At 41.8% G+C, this 19,098-nt stretch overlaps 1 protein-coding gene across 1 annotated transcript in view; it reads right to left on the bottom strand.

Moving 5' to 3' along the window:
- Positions 1 to 16,293, bottom strand: part of DHRS7B (dehydrogenase/reductase 7B) — an 89,470-nt gene extending 73,177 nt beyond the window's left edge. Inside the window, exons 1-2 of the mRNA XM_037068824.1 lie at positions 16,244 to 16,293; positions 15,818 to 15,892 (exon numbers count right to left, since the gene is read on the bottom strand). Coding sequence (XP_036924719.1) covers positions 15,818 to 15,892; positions 16,244 to 16,293 — 125 coding nt within the window. The remainder of the gene's footprint in view (positions 1 to 15,817; positions 15,893 to 16,243) is intronic.
- Between the last annotated feature and the right edge of the window lie 2,805 nt (positions 16,294 to 19,098).

The following is a 19,098-nucleotide window of genomic DNA, read 5'->3' as shown; positions in this document are numbered from 1 at the left end:
AATCACATATCTGTAAGAGATTAATATCCAGAATATATACAGAATTCCTAAAACCCCAAAACACAAAAAGCAACCTGGTTCCAAAATGAACAAAAACTTGAATAGACATTTTTCTAAAGAAGACATACAAATGGCCAGTAAGTGTTGTAGACTGTTCTGCCTGGTTCTAGGAATTGTATCTCGACCCCTTGTGGCTAAGAGCAAGAAATAACCTCTGCAATGCCAGCCACAGGAGACAAAGCTTGTCTCTGGTAGCAAATGCTCTCTCCCTGCCCCCAAAGCTTGGTGGGAAGTCAATGACAGGTAAGACCCCTCACAGCGGGGGGTAACCTAAGCCAGACTCGATCACTTGGGAGGCCTTCATGGAAGGACTCAGGGGGCTGCAACAAAGAGCAATGGACTCTCACCCTCACTCCGGCTTTGACATAGCCTGAGTCCCCATGTTCTCTGGGAGAAGCGCTTCCTGGCTCTAATCCCCTTAAGCCTGAATACCTGATGGGGAAGGGTGCAGCTCCTTGCCTTGGTAGAGCATGTCCTAGGGAAAATCTGGCATCACAAAGACTTCCTGATAAACCTGTGAAATCTGGTCTGCTAAGAGTGTTTTCATTCATGTTAAGGGTTCCATCAGGAAACCCTAAAACTCTGTTACTGACAGACTTAACTCATAATAAGCCCTCAGATTTCTTTGAAATGTTATCTACTGTTTGATCCTTGCCGCCATGTATTCCTATGTATTAGAACCCAATAAAAGGCCCTGGAGGAGGGGGCTCAAGGCCTTTTTCCCCTGAGGAACTGGCCACTGCCCATAGCCTTTTCCTCTGGGAAAATGGCCACTTCTCCACCCCAAGCAGATCACATCATGTCTCGGTCATGATTACTCTCATCCGTGGCAGCGGTGGGGGGGACTTGCGAGCAATGTCGCCCCCACAAGTAAGTGTATGAAAAGATGATCAGGATCACTTAGTCATCAGTAAAACGCAAATGAAAACTGTGAGATACTTCCTCATACCCATTAGGACGTAGAATAACTGGAACTCTTGTGCACTGTTGGTGGGAATGTAACATGGCACCGCCACTGTGGAAAACAGCACAGAGATTCATCCAAAAATTTAAAACAGAATTACCACATGATCCAGCAATTCCACTACTGGGTATATAGACTCAAATCATTGAAAGTAGGGTCTTAAAGAGTTACCTGTACACATGAGTTACAGAGTTACAGAGTTACATGTTCATAGCAGCATTATTCACAATTGTTAAAATTTGGAAGGAAACCAAATGTCCATTGACCAATGAATGGATAAGCAAAATCAAAATACAGTATATATAGCCCTGGCTGGTGTAGCTCAGTGGATTGAGCGCAGGCCTGCAAACCATAGGATCGCGGTTCGATTCCAAGATAAATAAATAAAATCTTAAAAAAGAAAAAAAATACAGCATATATATATATAAAATGAAATATTATTTGGCCTTAAAAAAGAAGGAAATTCTGCAGTATTCTACAGCATGGATGAACACTAAATACAGGCTAAGAAAAATAAGCCAGCCATGAAGGAACTAATACTGTAGGAAATCACTTCTATGACATATGTAGTCAAATCCATAGAGACAGAAAGTAGAATGGGGTAGCCAGGCACTGAGCTGGGGGTAGGGGAAATGCAGTGTTATTTTTTAATGGGCACAGAGTTTAAGTTTTAAAAGATGAAGAGTTCTGTAGACAGGCAGTAATAATAACAGCACATTATGAATGTATTTACTACCACTAAACTGTATGCTTAAAAATGGTTAAGATGGTAAATTTTATGTTATGCATATTTTATCACAAAGAAAAAAATTAAGTATGTCATCCACAGAGGATTAAATATTAAATGCTGTCTAATTTCAAATAGGCTCATAATTGATCATTTTGAATTCTAATGAATTATTTGGTTTCCTCATGAATTTGAATTATAAATTATTAACCTGCCTCTAGCCACTGTCTCTCTCTTAGATATTCTGCCTTAATGTAATTTATTTGAGATGATAGATAATCCTGAATTTTTAGAGCTAAAAACCCTAGTTTTAAATTTAACTAGGAAATAGTCTTCACTCTGGAAGTTTTCATAATGCCTCTACTTAGACCCTGCAGTGCACTGACATTCATGCAAGAGAACATGTGGGAAGGTATTTCATATACTGGAAGGACTAAGGGAAAAATAAACCCTAAAATCCTGACATGGTTTTTCCACTGCCAACCTCTAAGCTTTCATTTAAAAATAGCCTAGTTAGTGGCCTATCACTTCATTTTCCCAGTGTCCTAGCAAACAGCTCCCTGAGGACTTAATTATACTTTCTCAGGACAGGCCCACAGTAAGGACTTGATCAATCTATTCATTTCGTCCGTTAGCAGATTTCCAACTTTCCCTCCTTCATAATACTCCCCTATTTCTCTCTCAGAGCCTTTCAGTTAAAAAAGATTTACTAAATTTCAGTCTACATTAGAAGAAAAAATTCCTTAAACTGAAAATATCTTTTATGCATTCACAATATTTATTGTCAGAGTATAATAGCATAAGGGCTATCTTTTAAACTGTATTTATACTAGCACATATAAATATATATATGTATAAATGCTCTTCTTCCAATCATATAAGCATAAGTTTAGCCACAGAATGACATTAAAGCAAATTTTAAAATCAAACTTACAAGTCAGAAATGAAAGACTTAAGTACGGCAAAATGCTAATGGTTGGTGATGTTGGGTAATGGGTAAAAGAGGGTTTGCTGTTGTATTTACTTTTGTGCATCTTCAAGCATTTCTGTAATTTCTCCCTCGTGCTCAACTTTCCTAAAGTGAAGTTAGAGAAATGAATAATTAGCTGCACTAGAAGTATCAACCTTGTAAGATAAAATTAGCTAATAAATACAAGTAGAACACGGAGAGAAACAAACTGACCAATGTCAACTTACAGTGGCATCTCCATTAGGGCAGCCTGGTGGGGGGAAGGGAACTTGATCTGGGCCCTTCATGGGATCTGAGATCAGATGACTGACTGCAGAGTAAGTGACCAGACTCTTTCAGGCCTCGCATCCTGATATATTTTATGAACATATTGGTTCAGAGCTATGTTACTCTTTGTAGTCCAATCACTACCTGCATGAGAAGCACCTGTTAAAACATAAACCAAGCCCTGATTGGTGTGGCTCCATTGGTTGGGCATCATTCAGCAAGGTGAGCGTTTGCTGGTTTGATTCCTGGTCAGGACACATGCCTGGGTTGTGGGCAAGGCCTTTGGTTGGGGTGTTGGACAGGCAACCAATCAATGTTACTCTCGCACATTGATGTTTCCCTCCATGTCCCTCCCTTCCCCTCTCTAATAAATAATGAATAAATGTATAAAACCTTAAAGAGAAAATCAAGGGCCTCACCCAGTGCAGACCTTTGAAACTGATAACACCATGAGAGGTGGCACCTGGGAATCTTGACTCCTGAAGATTTTAATGGGGACTAAAGTTTGAAACCTTTGAGGATCTCTCTAGTTGTCTACCAAGAATGAGCCACCGTGGTGGTGATCCTCCACCCACAGGGTCATGAGTAACCACTTTCTCTCCAGCCTCTGTCAGCAGGAGTCCAGAGGAAGTTCACAGCAAGGCCTCCCAGCCCCATCCCCTCCCAGTGCCCGACCTGCCACCCCATCTGCCTGGGAACAACTGGGACCAATCTCACCATGCCCCTTATGGTCAGTCACCATGGGAAGTCCAGACCTCCTGAGGCAGCTCCTGGCTCTCAAATCCCAAATTATTTTGTGCACTCCCTGTTCTGACCCCATCTCCCACCCTTCGCCATATTCTGAAACCCTGTGATCCTCTTGGTCTGTCATCAGCAAAGTTCCCCACATCTTCAATTTCTACTCTGAATGGCTGCTTCACCTTCTTGCTCCAACAGTGTCTGGCTCCTCCTGAGCACATGGATTTCACTGCAGGCCTCTGCATCGGTGCCACTCCCCCTCTCACAACCCTCATATACAGGCTCGAGGGAGCAGTGGGCTCATCTTCGCTCCTCACTGTTCTTCTCCCCTCCTTCCTCTCAGCCATCTCCTAGACCACCCAGTTGTGATTCTCCTGTCAGACTGTCACCTATGCCGCTCTATATAATAATCTGCTTTCCTCTTTGTCCTTCCTGATGTTCTGCCTGCTAGATTTCTCCATTTCTGAAACAGAGGTGCTGACTTTTGCGACTGTAACAGTAGATTCATCTACTTCTCTTTGTCGTTCTACCAGTTTTTGCCTCATGTATCTTGACACTGTTGTTTGGAGCACACACATTAAGAAATGTTACGTCTCTGGAATACACGTGTCAGAGTGCTATGAGGGCTAATGTCACAATCCTTCATTCCTTTGAATGGAGTACAAAGTACTATAAATACTAACTCCTCAAACCAGAAGTACATTTTATTTCCAATTAATCTTTTGCATGCTTTGTAACTCTCTAACATACATGACACCGTTATATGACATCATTATATAACGTCGCTCTTTATTCCTGATCATTTTCCTTACTCTTAAATCTGTTCTGTCTGAAATTAACATAGCTATTCCAGCTTTCCCTTGAAGGAGGTGGACTCTGGTGTTTCCCTGTCCCTAGGCAGGCTAGGCTCTCAGAAAATATTTTCTCCTGAGGGGAGGCCTTATTCACAACAGGATGCTGACATTATTTCAAAACTGTTACTTTCCCCCACCTCCCGAACACAAGGGGCTTCTTCTCCAGCATTCACTGTGAAGCCTGGTAGAGCTCCTGGAGGTAAAACTCACAACAGTGTGCACCTGCACCGCCCCCCCCCCCCGCCCCCACCTTGACTGGTTTCTCTGAAGTTCTTAACTCTCAGACTGTCCACACTGAGCCTCCGGCAATTTGTCAAGTTTTCCTACCCCAGGCTTCTACTCTAGTAAATTGTGATTCTGTGCACCTGCCTGTCATTCCAATGGTGCAAGAGGGAGCTGGGGGATGGGCAGCAGTTGTGCTGGTGACCTCAACTGAGGGATCTAAAACAAGGTGGTTGATTTTTCAGTTTGCTCAGCTTTTTACTTGTTGTTAGGATGAAAGGACAACTTCTACACTCCTCACATGCCCAACAGGACCTGGAAGTCCTGATGCCATTCTTTGTGGAAAGTTAGCTATTAATCATAACGTTGTTTCCCTGTGGGTAATGAAAAAAGCAACTTCTCTGGTTGCTTTTAAGTGTCATTGATCTTTTGTGTTGTTGTCTTAGACTCCTTTTCATTTATTTCCACTCTGATCTTTATTATTTTCTTCCCTCCAGTCATCCAGGATGTGTGGGAGTTTATTAAGCCTGTATAGGCTGGCCCGCTTACAGGATCTATTACTAGTCCACTGGCGCAATGCTTGCAGTTAGGGACGCATCCTCAGACTAGCAAAGGCACAAGCCTTCACCACTCACTTGCAATCAACATTGCTATCCTTACTGACAAAGCTGCTGCTGGGCATGAGGTTTTGTTTTGTTTTCTCTCCATTCCAAGTAGCTGGCTTCCCTAACAGGGAGACTGCTAGCCTCCACCCCCTGCCCTGAATGATGAGATGAGGTGATGGATGGAAGCAGCTCCAGACAGAAATACTGAGATTCTCACTGCTCTTACCTAATTAATGATCAGTGTTTTGTTTTGTTTTTAAGATTTTATTTAGCCCTAGCTGGTGTAGCTCAGTGGATTTAGCACAGGCCTGCGAACCAGAGGATCATGGTTCGATTCCCAGTCAGGGCACATGCCTGGGTTGCATGCCAGTTCCCTGCAGGCCAACTCACAGCAGGGGATGCACAAAAGGCAACCATACATTGATGTTTCCCTCTCTCCTTCCCCTCTAAAGGTAAATAAATAAATAAATAATCTAAAAAATATATATTTTATTTATTTATTTTTAGAGACAGGGAAAAGGAGGGAGAAAGAAAGGAAGAGAAAAATCAATGTGTGGTTGCCTCTCACACATCCCCAACTGGGGCCCGGCCCACAACCCAGGCTGTTGGATCCAGGTTGACTGGGAATCAAACTGGTGACCCTTCGTTGCACAGGCAAGCACTGAGTCCACCAAGCCACATCAGCCACACCAGATCAGTAGTTTTTTCTCGAATAAGTGATTCCCCATTTGTTGTATGTCTCTGGTCAATTTCCAGACCTCTAGTACGGTTACTTTTGACAATTTTGTCCTGTTTTATAGTTGGGTTTTTTGAGACTTGCCAGTCTCCTCACTCTGCCATACCAAAATCTTCTCCCTTGTCCCAAGGTCTAATAAAATTTTTTCTACTGCTAGAAATTAATATTCTGACAATAACACAAACCTAATCAGAGTGAAATGTGTCACAAATTTTCCTATCTGAATGTCTTATCTTATCAGATACTGCACATTATTTAGGGTTTTTTTACAAGATGCCTTGTAAGATCTTATCTGTGCAAAATTAAATTAAAAATATCCAGAGGAAGAAAGCGATTATCCTTAAAGTCAGGCAGGAAGATGCTAAGGATTGCAAAACTTTCTTCTTGTATAAATTCACATTTCCTCCCTTTATCCAGTTCCCTTGGCCTCGTGTCAGTTGATAGTTGTCCAGCCACAGCTTCCTTCTGACACAATGCAGAACAAAATTTTGTTTGTTACCATTCAGTGTCTTTTCCCCCAACTAAGTAGTATCTCTTTAAATTTAAGTCTATCTTGCTTTTTCAATAAGATCAAGTTGGAAGCTACCATCTTTCTATTAAAATATACATGAGAGGTGTGAATAATAATGTCAACGGTTTACTGATACAGTGTACTGACTTTGGAACCAGGCTGACCTTGGTTTGCATACCAGTCATGAGGCTGGTGTCTTTGGACACCAGTCATGAGTGTCTTTGGACTTAATATTTCAACCAGTTTCCTCACCTGCAGAATATGTCTAACACCTGCATTACACAGTTGCAGGAAGAATTACATAAGTATATGTATGTTAAGAAGCTTTCATTTTTAAAATAGAGATTTTATTTATTTAAAAAGATTTTATTTATTTTATTTACTTTTGGGAGAGGGGAAGGGAAGGAGAAAGAGCTAGAAACATCCACCGGCTGCCTTCCACACGCGCCCCAATGGGGACCAGGCCTGCAATCCGGCCATGTGCCCTGACTGGGAATCGAACTGGAGACTTTTTGCTTCGTGGGATGATGCCCAACCCACTGAGCTACACTGATCAGGGCTGCCAAGCTTTCAATATGGCCCAGACAAATGACAGAAATTGTCACTACAATTGCTAGGTTATTTATCTAGAAAGATGGTAGGTAATGTCAGAAAGAATAAAGAGAAGGAACAGAGAAAAGGCATAAATCAATCTTCTTGCTGTGCCTAGCACTAATGGAAAGCTGAATTAATTAGTTTAAATTTCCTTACCTCTCCTTATCTACCAATGACCAATGAAGTGACCTCTTTTGTATTCCTATTTTCATTCATTGAGATGCTTCTACACAGTGCAATACTCTTCTACAAGATCGAGGAGGAAGCCCAGAATCGTCCAGTACCTCCTGCCACAACTTGTAGAAAACTCTATTGTACTTGATCGGTTAGCACGTGGTCTCTCTTTGGTGGCCTAATGTGCTAGGCCCAAAGTGGATGGATGTTCAATAAATGTTGTCAAATGAAAGATAAACAAACGAACAACTTATTAAGAAATCAGCAAACCAACCACCTTTAACACCTCAGGCTCCCTCACAGAATGCTTATCTCTGGGACTCAGGTGCTGGGACTTCAGGGTCCAATTGCTATTTCAAAGAGTCAGCAGTCAGCAAAAACTACAGTTCTCTTGTGCAAGATGCTGGATTGGGCTCTTGGAAGGTGCGCACACAGATATGTAAGACTATTTTATTGTCATAGTTTGTAAATCTCCAGGTTAAGATGAGAGAAGAAGGTCACCCTCTGTAAAGACCTGGAAAATGACAGGAAAAGAAGGAATGTGCTGCTTTCAGATGCTTTTTATATGTTACAGAGTGCTATGAAGCCTAATGTCACAATCCTTCATTCCTTTGAATGCAGTACAAAGTACTATAAATACTAACTCCTCAAACCAGAAGTACATTTATTTTTATTTCTTTTTTTAAAAATTATTTATCTATCTTCAGAGGGGAAGGAGAGAGGGAGAGAAACACCAATGTATGGTTGCCTTTTGTGTGTCCCCTGCTGGGGGTTGGCCTGCAGGGAACTGAACTACAACCCAGGTATGTGCCCTGACTGGGAATCGAACCACGATCCTCTGGTTCGCAGGCCCACGCTCAATCCACTGAGCTACACCAGCCAGGGCTCTTTTATTTCTAATATAATTCATCTTTTGTCTGTTTTGTAACTCTTTCTAACATACATGACAATTAATTAAAACAATATTAGTACACAGATTACTAAACAAACGAAAGGGAAGGTTATTTTTAACCTGTTACCATTTATGGCTATTGTGGAAAAAATATTGATAATAACTATTAGCTTTTTTAGTGTTTGCAATGTGCCAAGACACTGGGCTACAAAAGTCATACCCATGATCTCATTTCATCTTCACAGCAATCCTATGAGGCAGGTATGACAGTTATTTCCATTTGCTAAATAATAAAAGCGCCTCAGTCACATAGCAAGCAAATGGCAAAGCAGATTTGAACCAAGTATTCAGACTCTAAATAAAGCCCACATTCTTAACTCTTACATGCATCAAACAGGGGATCATGTAAAAAACAACAACAACAAACAAACTAATGCTTAGCTGCAGCTTAAACAGGAAGGGCCTGATACTGTCTGGAGGTGAGCAGATCCCTAAACTCAGTTCTTATCACCTGAACAGAGTACAAAGGCTTTTATGGGACAACTGAACATAAATAAACTAATTGCTTAAGAGGAACTTGGTATAATTTTCTTCACTTACTTTAGCTAATATTTTAAACCACTCGGAATTATAATTCAGAGAATTTTGAAATAATAGTAGCTTACTAATACAATTTCCAACTTAACAACTGCTAAGTCCTACTCACATAAACCTGGAAAAATTTACATTTCACTTCAAAACTTAGTGTTCCTAGTACAACCATGTGCTTACTTAACAAAATAAGAGCAAACTACAGCAAGTAAGCTCAACCACTGGTTAGCAATGTTCAAGTAATTCAGCTGCCTTCAGCATACCTCTCCCTCCAATGAGCATTTTAGTGGCCAGTCTCAGGTTAGTGTGAATTTAAGATGGGAAGGACAGCTCAGATAGAATTTAAAGGAACTGGTTGAACTTCTTACACTGGTGGTGGCAAGAAGTTTCCAAGGTAAATTTCCATGCCAATCTCTGTTTCTATCCCTACGCTTATGGCCTTCCAGGATAGATTAATGGAGACTTCATTTCCCTGTTAAAAACCACTGCCAGTCACAGAAAGGGCTCCTATGTGTACAACTGAGTGGGCGTGAGAAATGGCATCAGTGACACGAAAGACAACAAGCCAAGTCCTCAAAGCACTGACTACCAGAGACAAGAATTCTGGCTGGAACCCAGAGGAATCTGAAACCACTGGTAACATTTTTCTTTAATTCAATGAACAAGAAATTATGGGTTAGATCTGACCACTTGAGGGCATCCTAACCATGCACAAGTACAAAGACCTCATTTAAAAATCATCTCCAGAGACTTCTGGCCAAGATGGAGGCATAGGTGGAAACACTGTGCCTCCTTGCACAACCAAGTTTAAAGACAACAAAGTTTTAGTAATGAAAACACAACCAAAACACAAAAATTGAACTGTATGGAAGTCTGACAACAATGAACCATTCTTCCAGACCGGCAAGACGGGCAGAGTAAAGCGGGGTCGGGCAGAAAAAAGCTGCCAGACCGACCCAGGAGCGCAGGCAGCAGTTGTCAGATCCCAGGCATGGGGTGGCAACGGGAGGACCCAGTGGGGGCGCAAGGCAGCTGGTTGACCACGGTCACACATTTCACACATTCACGTGCAGATAAACCAGGCAAAAAAACAAGCAGTGAGACAGATCGTGCAACCCAGGGCCCCAGCACCAGGAATTAAAGCCTAAAAGCACCAATTGGAAAAACTTTCAGAGGTCAAGGTGCTGGGAGAAGCTCCCAGGCTCACAGAGAGTTTGTTGGAGAGACCCACAGGGTCCTGGAGGGTGCACAGGCCCACACACCCAGGAGCTAGGACAAGGGGGGCCCTGTTTGCTTGCGGGAAGCAGCAAAGGGGACTGAAATCCAACAGAGAGCAGGAAGAAATGCCATTGCTCTTCTCTGACCCCGCCCCCACATATAGCGTCACAACCCAGAGACTGGGTCGCCCCACCCTGGTGAACACCTAAGGCTCCGCCCCTCATATGTAAGAGGCATGACCTGACCAAAACATCATGGCTCAAGAACAGCTCAAAGCCCCAGAACCAATACTTCCAAGCAACCAAGAAATAGCCAACCTATCAGATGCACAGTTCAAAATACTGGTGATCAGAATGCTCACAGAACTGGTTGATTTTAGTCACAGATCAGATGAACAAATGAAGGCTAAACTAATTGAAATGAAGGGAAATGCACAGGAAACCAATAGTGATGAAAAGGAAACTGGGACTCAAATCAATGGAGTGGACCAGAAGAGAGAAAGAAATGACCAAACAGAAAAGAATGAAGAAACAAGAATTCAAAAAAATCAGGAGAGGCTTGGGAACCTCCAGGACATCTTTAAACATTCCAACATCCAAATTATAGAGGTACCAGAAGGGGGAGAGGAAGACCAACAAGTGGAAATCTTATTTGAACAAATAATACAGGAGGACTTCCCCAATCTGGCAAAGGAAATAGACTTCCAGGAAGTCCAGGAAGCTCAGAGAGTCCCAAAGAAGTTGGACCCAAGAAGGAACACACCAAGGCACGTCATCATTACATTACTCAAGATTAAAATGAAAGAGAGAATCCTAGAAGCAGCAAGAGATAAGGGGACAGTCACCTACAAAGGACTTCCCATCAGACTATCAGCTGATTTCTCAAAAGAGACCTTACAGGCAAGAAGGGGCTGGAAACAAGTATTCCTAGACATGAAATCCGAACACCTACATCCAAGATTGCTGTATCCAGCAAAGCTTTCATTTAGAATGGAAGGGGAGATAAAGAGCTTCTCAGATAAGGTCAAGTTCAAGGAGTTCATCATCACCAAGCCCTTATTATATGAAATGTTAAAGGGACTTATCTAAGAAAAAGAAGATAAAAAATATAAACAGTGAAAGGACAGCAAACTTACAATTATTAACAACCACACCTAAAACAAAAGCAATCTAAGAGGACAGCTAGATCAGAAGTGGAACCATAGAAATGGAGATCACATGGAGGGTTAGCAACAGGGGAGTGGGAGGAGGAGAAGGGGGGGATGGTACAGAGAATAAGTAGCATAGACAGTAGGTAGAAAATAGACAGAGGGGAGGGCAAGAATAGTATGGGAAATACAGAATCTAAAGAACTTGTGACACATGGACATAAAGGGGGGGGTAATGGTGGGGGAGGGCTATGCAGGGTGGAGGGGAATGAAGGGGAGGAATAGGACAACTGTAATGGCATAATCAATAAAATATATTTAAAAATAAAAAATAAAAATCATCTCCAGAAAAAATCCCCATACTGTGCACTTTCTAGCTCAACATTTTCCTACACTGTAAGTCATTTTAAAAGTGGAATTCTCCCTGTTGCCAAAGGGAAAGAGATCTTTTTTTCTCCCTCCTTTTTCTTAGAGCACCTCAAAACCTAGTATTTTTAATTCCTTCCTTTGTCCTTTTGGTAAGTATGCAAATCTTTTAAAAGGCTAAATAAACGAACTCTAGCCAATGATAAAACCCAGGTATCTTTTTCTAAAAAGCCTAGAAACCATCTGTTTTAAATGCAAATAAACATTAAATAGACAGCAACCTCCCATCGCCCTGGGAGGTTACATGACTACAGTTCTTAGAGATTACAGACTTTCTGTTTTTCCTTCAGATAAAGACAATTAACTAGCACAGACAGCCACTCCAACTACAAGGTAAATTTAGAGTGAACTATAAAGGAGAACAGACAGCAGCTGGTGCTCTGGAGTCTTCTTACAAGAGAATAAATTACCATAATCTCAAAACACTATGTAATGTATTATAAATGATGGGGTTTCTTTTTTGTTTTTGTAATCTCATTAGCAGATTAGGCTGTGATGCATTCCAGTCTGGGTTAACATTTATTGCAAAGTACAATTATTTTCTTTCTTTCTACATTGGTAGAAAACCATTTTCTAGGTTGACAGGAGATTTTAACTTTCCCCCTACATAAATGTGAAGAACATTCTACATTTTCTATTGGGCTGCCTTTTTGGTGGGGGAGGGGGCCTCAATATCAGGCAAAATATTCCTCCCTGACAAGAGCTTTTTGGAGATTCCTGTTATCTAAGGGTTAGACCCTGCTATACTACAGCCTTTGTGGCATCTCTACTTGTATTATTATCTCAAAGACACTTAAAACTGAACTCATGCTCTTCCTCCAGAATTTCCTGATGCACAAACCAGGCAAGGAAGAATTAGCCCACTTTCCTCTCCCTTCTCACCCCACAGCAGAATGTCATACGTTCTGTTACCAAGTCCCCCTGATCGTAATTCCTTAATAGCCCTCAAATTGATCAACTTCTGCCTCTACTGAGGAGCCAGAGGATCTTTAATAAACACAGATCAACTGGTGCTACTCCTGTGACTGAAACTCTTCAGTGGCTCCCCCGCCATTCTTGGAATAAGGCCCAATCCTTAGCATGCATGAGGCCTGCGTGGTCTGACTCTTGCTTACCTCTCCAACTTCGTCCCCCTGACTTTCTCCCTCCCTCTGTCCTCCAGACCTAACCAGGAGCTTAAGTTCCATCAGGACAGAGACCATGTCTGTTTGCAGGTACTATATTCCTAGAACAGTGTCTAGCACACAGTAGATGCTACACAAATATTTTGAATAATGTTGCTAAAACAATTGCAGCATTTTACATGGATGGCATCTAAAACTTTAACTAAATTATGCACAGAATAAGGGAAGAGTGTCTTTATACATGTTTGTATCGTAGAGCTTGAACAATAGTGGGGCTAAAAAATATTTACTAAATCATTTTGCAAACCACAAATATGATGAAATACAATGTTAAAAAAATTACCAAACTGGTGCTCGCTTCAGCAGCACATACACTAAAAAATTATCAAATTGGCCCTGGCTGGTGTAGCTCAGTGGATTGAGCACAGGCCTGTGAACCAGAGGATCAAGGTTCAATTCCTAGTCAGGGCACATGACTGGGTTGCAGGCCAGTTCCCAGCAGGGGACGCACAAAAAGGCAACCATACATTGATGTTTCTCTCCCTCTCTCCTTTCCCTCTAGAGATAAGTAAACAAATAAAATCTTTAAAAAAAATTACCAAATTGGTGAATTTTGGTGAAGCCATTTTGATACTGAAGGTGAAAGAAGATAAGCAACATTTTCAGAATATTATGCTTTATCACTTCAAGAAAGGTAAAATTGCAACTGAAACACAAAGATTTGTGCCGTATATGGAGAAGGTGCTGTGACTGATCAAACATGTCAAAAGTGGTTTATGAAGTTTCTTGATACTAGTGACATTTTGGCCAAATAATCAATCCTTTGCTGTGAGGCTGTCACCCCTGGCTTCTACCTACTAGTAGCCAACAGCTGGAGACAGTCCACATACTCAAAAATATCAATATCAATAGTTATTGGTGAAAATGAAAAATGTGTCTTTTAGTTGACGGAAAAAAAAGAAATGGACTTTTTGGCCAACCCAATGTTTCTTTCCTCAGGAAAGCCTTCACTGTTTATCCCCACTTCCTCCCACTGCCAGATGACCCCATTATGCGTTCTGGTAGGACCCTCTACCACCCTCCATAGCATGTACTGCAATGGTAATCAATAGTTTGTGATTCTCTGTTTACTACCTAGTTCCCCTGCTACAATTATAAGCAACTTGAGGTCAGGATCTGTGTCTGTTTTGGCCATTATTGTATTACCCAACACCCAGACAATGCTAGTACAAGGTAGGTGTTCAGTAAATATCTGTTAATCAGTCATCTTTGTATCCCCCACATCTCAGAGTCTGGTCCACAGCAGGTCCTTGATAATTATAAAATAAAGAAATAAGTGTATGGTTACATTAAAATGTTAAGCCAATAAAAGTAATAATAAATATTTGTTAAATCAAGGCATCAACCATAGATAAGCACTAGGTTTGAGATTGACATGGAACTGGCTCTGCCCTTCCTACCCTGTGCTTTTGGGTAAATTTCTTACTATCTCTGAGTCCATTTCTCTCTATAGATGAAGATAATTGTTCCTATTTTACAAGATTGTTGTGAGAACTGAATGGTCCAAACAATTGCTAGTATAGTGTCTTGCACATAACACTGAATGAATACTATTGTTTTTAAATAATGGTTAAAAGACTTTATGTAGGATAGGCACATTTCATGCTCTTGATTAGTACACAGAGCTCCTTTTATGCAGAGTTACAAATCCGAATAAAACAAGTATTTTAAGTATGCAACAGGAATGTGTTATCTATAAGAACCCTGAAACAGATCTATTTATAAAGCTAAGAATCTTTTTAGATGTGAGGTGATCATGCAAGCATTATATGGCTTGCATACTCCTGTGTAGAGTGTCTCATTCTTTTAAAGCAAAGCACGTCAGGAATCCATTACTTCAGGAAAGCAGGGTTCCAAACCTCACTGCAAAACCTAAGCTGTGCTGACCTTAGCCCAGGACATGTAGATAAAACAGGCTTTTGCCTTTAAGACAGCTGCCCTCCTCTGCCAGTAGGAAACTCAGTGCCAAGAGAAAATATCCATTCATTTTGTTGTTCTATAGCATCCCAGAGTCACCTCCCGCCCCCTCCCTGGTGCGTTCTACCTACACCAATACACCACCTTTAACTTTGTTTTTGTCCTCTTAGATTTTCTAACTTTGGACACATCGTTTCACTTCTCCAAGCCTCAATTCTTCATCTGTAGAAAGGGACCTAAAACTGTACTTCCTCTGTACCTAAATGACACAGCATATGCCATACAGCAGTACTTATAAACTATCGTACGAGTGTTTCTACCAGGTCCCTAGTCAATCTAAAGCCCCCAAAAGATGACAACAAAGACCCAATACCAAAAATGGTTTTTCAGAGTCTATAGTTTCTACAATAAGAGAACCCCAACCTACTCCACTGGCCAAGGTTCTGTATTAAAATATATGAACCCAAAGAAGTTCCAAATAAATTACTTGTTCCTGTTTTCAAAAAAAAGATTAATTCAGCAAAACACAATGTATGTATATCCATTTTTATAATGCCTCCTTTAAAGCAACCCTTGTTAGGACTACGTAAATTTCAGTCAACTGCTAATCTGGAAGTCTCCCCATGTTGCCAGACTACTAGCTGATTACCTTCCACGTGCAACCTCATTTATGCGTGACAACCTTATGAATGGATGTCAAAGTTGCAGCTGAGGACACAGGCGATAAACAGTTTAAGACGTTTGCCCAAATCGCACAACCAGAAGGCGGCAGAGCATCCAAGGATCTCACTGAGACATCTCCAAGAGCCATTCCCAGGAGTGCTGTAGAGTCGGCACTCTCTCACCTGCCTCAGAAAAATGGGATCTCCCTTGCTAATCCGAACTCACTAACCCCAAAGTACAGTACAACCCGCCTGTAGTGCCTGACTCTGGGCCACGCCACTTGCACACGCTCTGGTGGACTCACAGGGTCCCGTCCAGGCGGTGTATAAAGAACAGGCACAAGTCAAGAACACTCACTCGTCGGTACGTGGGTGTCCCGCCGCCTCAAAACACCCATTTCCAGCGGCGCAAACCGAGACTAAGAGCCCGAGACTAAGAGCTCAAGCCGAAGGCTCCGCAAAGATAAAGTGCCGGCGCTAGGCTCCAGGGCGTGGGCCTGCGCCGAGACTTCCTCCAGGATTGGAGGAATCCAGACAGGAGAGGAGGAAGGCGGACCGGTAGCCCAGCCCGCCACCTCCACTCTGCCTTTGCACCTTCTGGCAACCCTCACCCTGCCAAGAATCAGAGTCGGAATACGCCTACGCTCCTCAGCTCAGTGCAGACCCCACGCCCCCGGACACCTAGCCCCTACCTGCTTATGGCCTTTCCCACTCAACCCCTACCTGCTTACAGCAAAGCCCACTGGTCAACGAGCTGCAATCTCCACCCCGGAAATGACGTTACCCCTTCGCCATGCTCTGTCCAATTACAGCCTTCAGGCTGCGCCAGCGCATTGTACGCCCTGCCCAAGGCGCAGTTAGGATGCACAAGACGCTAGGGTCTGAAGGGCGTGGTCTTGCTTAAGTGTCTTGCCTCGGTCTTCCGGAGGAAAATTAGATAGGTCTTGCTTTGGGTTCCGTGAACTTTGGGAGGAGGGGAGAACAAAGTTGGGCAATGTGTGCTGCTCTTAGCAAAACTTATTGGAAAGCCACGGTGATTGAAACAGTGTAATACTGGTGTAAAAATAAACCAAAATATCAAGGAGTACAAATGAAGATCTGACTGGTTTTATTAAGTGCTTCAGGAATGGGGCAGCATTGACCAAACAAATAGGAGCTACAAAGGGCTACTGAAAGGGAAAGATTTTTTTCGTTTTGTTTCTAAATAATTTTTTTATATTTCAATTACAGTTAACATACATTATTATATTAGTTTCAGGTGTACACTCCAGTGAGTAAACATTACTTAACTTACTAAGTGATCCCAAAAAATCCCACCCATCTGACACCACATGCAGTTATTAGAATATTATTGACCAATATTCCCTGTATTGTTACACCCCCACGACTACTCTGTAGCTACCAATCTGTATTCTTAATCCCTTCACCACTTCCAAAACACTGTACCGATTCACAGGTAGTAACAAGTAACAACATATTTCTAATTCCTCTCATGCATCTCTTATATCATTGCTGTCATTCACTATACTTATATATAAACATATATATGCATATACACATGTATACATAACATACTTTTAATTGAACACATTTCCTGTTATCAAGTATATTTTATTGATTATGGTATTAGAGTTGTCCCAGTTTTTCCCCCTTTGTACCCCTCTGCTCAGTACCACAATTCCCTCCAGCGATGCCACCCTTAGTGCATGGGTCATGCATACAGGTTCTTTAGTTTCTCCATGTCCTGTACAATTCTTAACATCCCCACCTATTTTCTACCTACCAATTAAGAAGTCTTAATCCCTGCACCTTTTGTCCCATTTACTCCCTTTCCCTCCCAGTTGATAACCCTCCAAACGTTCTCCACACCTATGGTGCTGTTTGTGTTCTGGTTGTTTACTTAGTTTGGGTTTTTTTTTTATTCAGTTGTTGATAGTTGTGAATTTGTTGCCTTTTTGATGTTCATAGTTTTGATCTTCTTTTTATTAAGTAAATCTCTTTAACAATTCATGTAATAATGGCTTGGTGATGATGAATTTCTTTAGCTTTACCTTGTCTGGAAAGCACTTTAGCTGCTCTTCTAAATGATAGCCTTGCTGGATAGAGTAATCTTAGTTGCAGGTCCTTGCTTTTCATCACTTTGAATACTTCTTGTCAGTCTCCTCATGCCTGCAAAGTTTCAAGAAATCACTTGATGGTCTTATGAGAACTCCCTTGTAGTTAACTCTGTTTGTCTCTCGCTGTTTTTAAAATTCTCTGTTTATCTCTAACCTTTGGCATCTTAATTATGATGTGTCTTTGTGTGGTACTCTTTGGGACCAATTTGTTTGTGATTCACTGTGCTCCCTGGATTTGTATGTCTATTTCCTTCTCCAAATTAGGGAAGTTTTATTTCATTATTTTTTCTAATAAGTTTTTAATTTCTTACTCTTCCTCTTCTCCTCCATCCCTATGATTCAGATGTTGGCACATTCAGACATGTCCCAGAGGGTAAGCCTTATATTATCCTTGAGTTTTTAAAAGATCCTTCTTTCTTCTTTCTTTTATGGTTGAATGCCTATTTCTGCCTTACATTCCAAATCATTGGTTTGAGTCTTGGCTTCCTTCCCTTCACTTGGTGTAACCTTTATTTCACTTAGTGTAACCTTTATTTCTTCCTTAATGTTATTACCATACTCAATGAGTTACTTGAGCATCCTGATCACCAGTATTTTGAACTCTGCACCTGATAGGTTGGTCATCTCTGTTTCATTTAGTTCTTTTTCTGGGGGCTTGTTCTGTTCTTTCACTTCGGCCATATTTCTTTGTCTCTTCAGTTTGGTAGCTCCCATCTGTTTGTTTCTGTGTATCAGATAGAGCTACTTTGACTCCTTGAGTTAGTAGGGTGACCAATTATAGAAAAGGCACCTGTAAATTGTGTGAGTTGGAGCCTTAGGTAATTGCAAGGGTGAGCCAACCTGCTTCACTGTTTTGTGGCTGTATGTGGGGGAAGAGCTCAGAGAGGGGACTGTGCCTTTACCTGGCTTCTAAAGGTTTGACTAGCAAACCTTGCCCCATTTCCAGTCACTTCACTCCTTCCAGTCACTTCCAGTCACAGGAGGGAGTGCCCCTGTTTGTGACTGGCACCCTTCCAGCTACTGTCCTAGTCCTGAATCCCAGAGTGGGTGCATTTGCAAATGTTCTAAGATTGTGCAGACCCCTTAAGCAGAGTTTCCTGAAAATCAGCAGTTTCTTCTGCTGCCCCAATCTGCCCTGGTTTTTATGGCCACAAGTTATGGGGATTTGTCTTCTTGATGGTGGAACTCTGGACTGTGTGATCTGGCCTGTGTCAGTGATTGCTCATGCCCAAGGTATCCCTCCTATTTTTAATCACTACACGTGAATGTGGGGCCACCTGTACCTGTTCCTCTGCTGTTGCTGCCGCTGCCACCTCTCCACACCACTCTGCATCTCCTCGCTTCTCCACCTGTCTTCACAACTCTGCCCCTCCTACCCATCTGGATGACTATGGCTTCTTCAAATCCTTGGTTGTCGAACTTCCATATCGTTCAGTTTTCTGACAGTTCTGGATGGGTTGTTTTTTTTTTTTTGAGGTTCAGAGTAATTCTTTTTGCTGTTGCATGAGGATGAGAAGCATGT

The sequence above is a fragment of the Sturnira hondurensis genome, unplaced genomic scaffold (genome assembly GCF_014824575.4).
Source record: "Sturnira hondurensis isolate 20B ecotype Veracruz unplaced genomic scaffold, ASM1482457v3 Scaffold0018097, whole genome shotgun sequence".
Lineage (NCBI taxonomy): Eukaryota > Metazoa > Chordata > Mammalia > Chiroptera > Phyllostomidae > Sturnira > Sturnira hondurensis.
The sequence above is the reverse complement of the archived record's forward strand: the minus strand, read 5'-3'. Positions and strand labels throughout refer to the sequence as shown.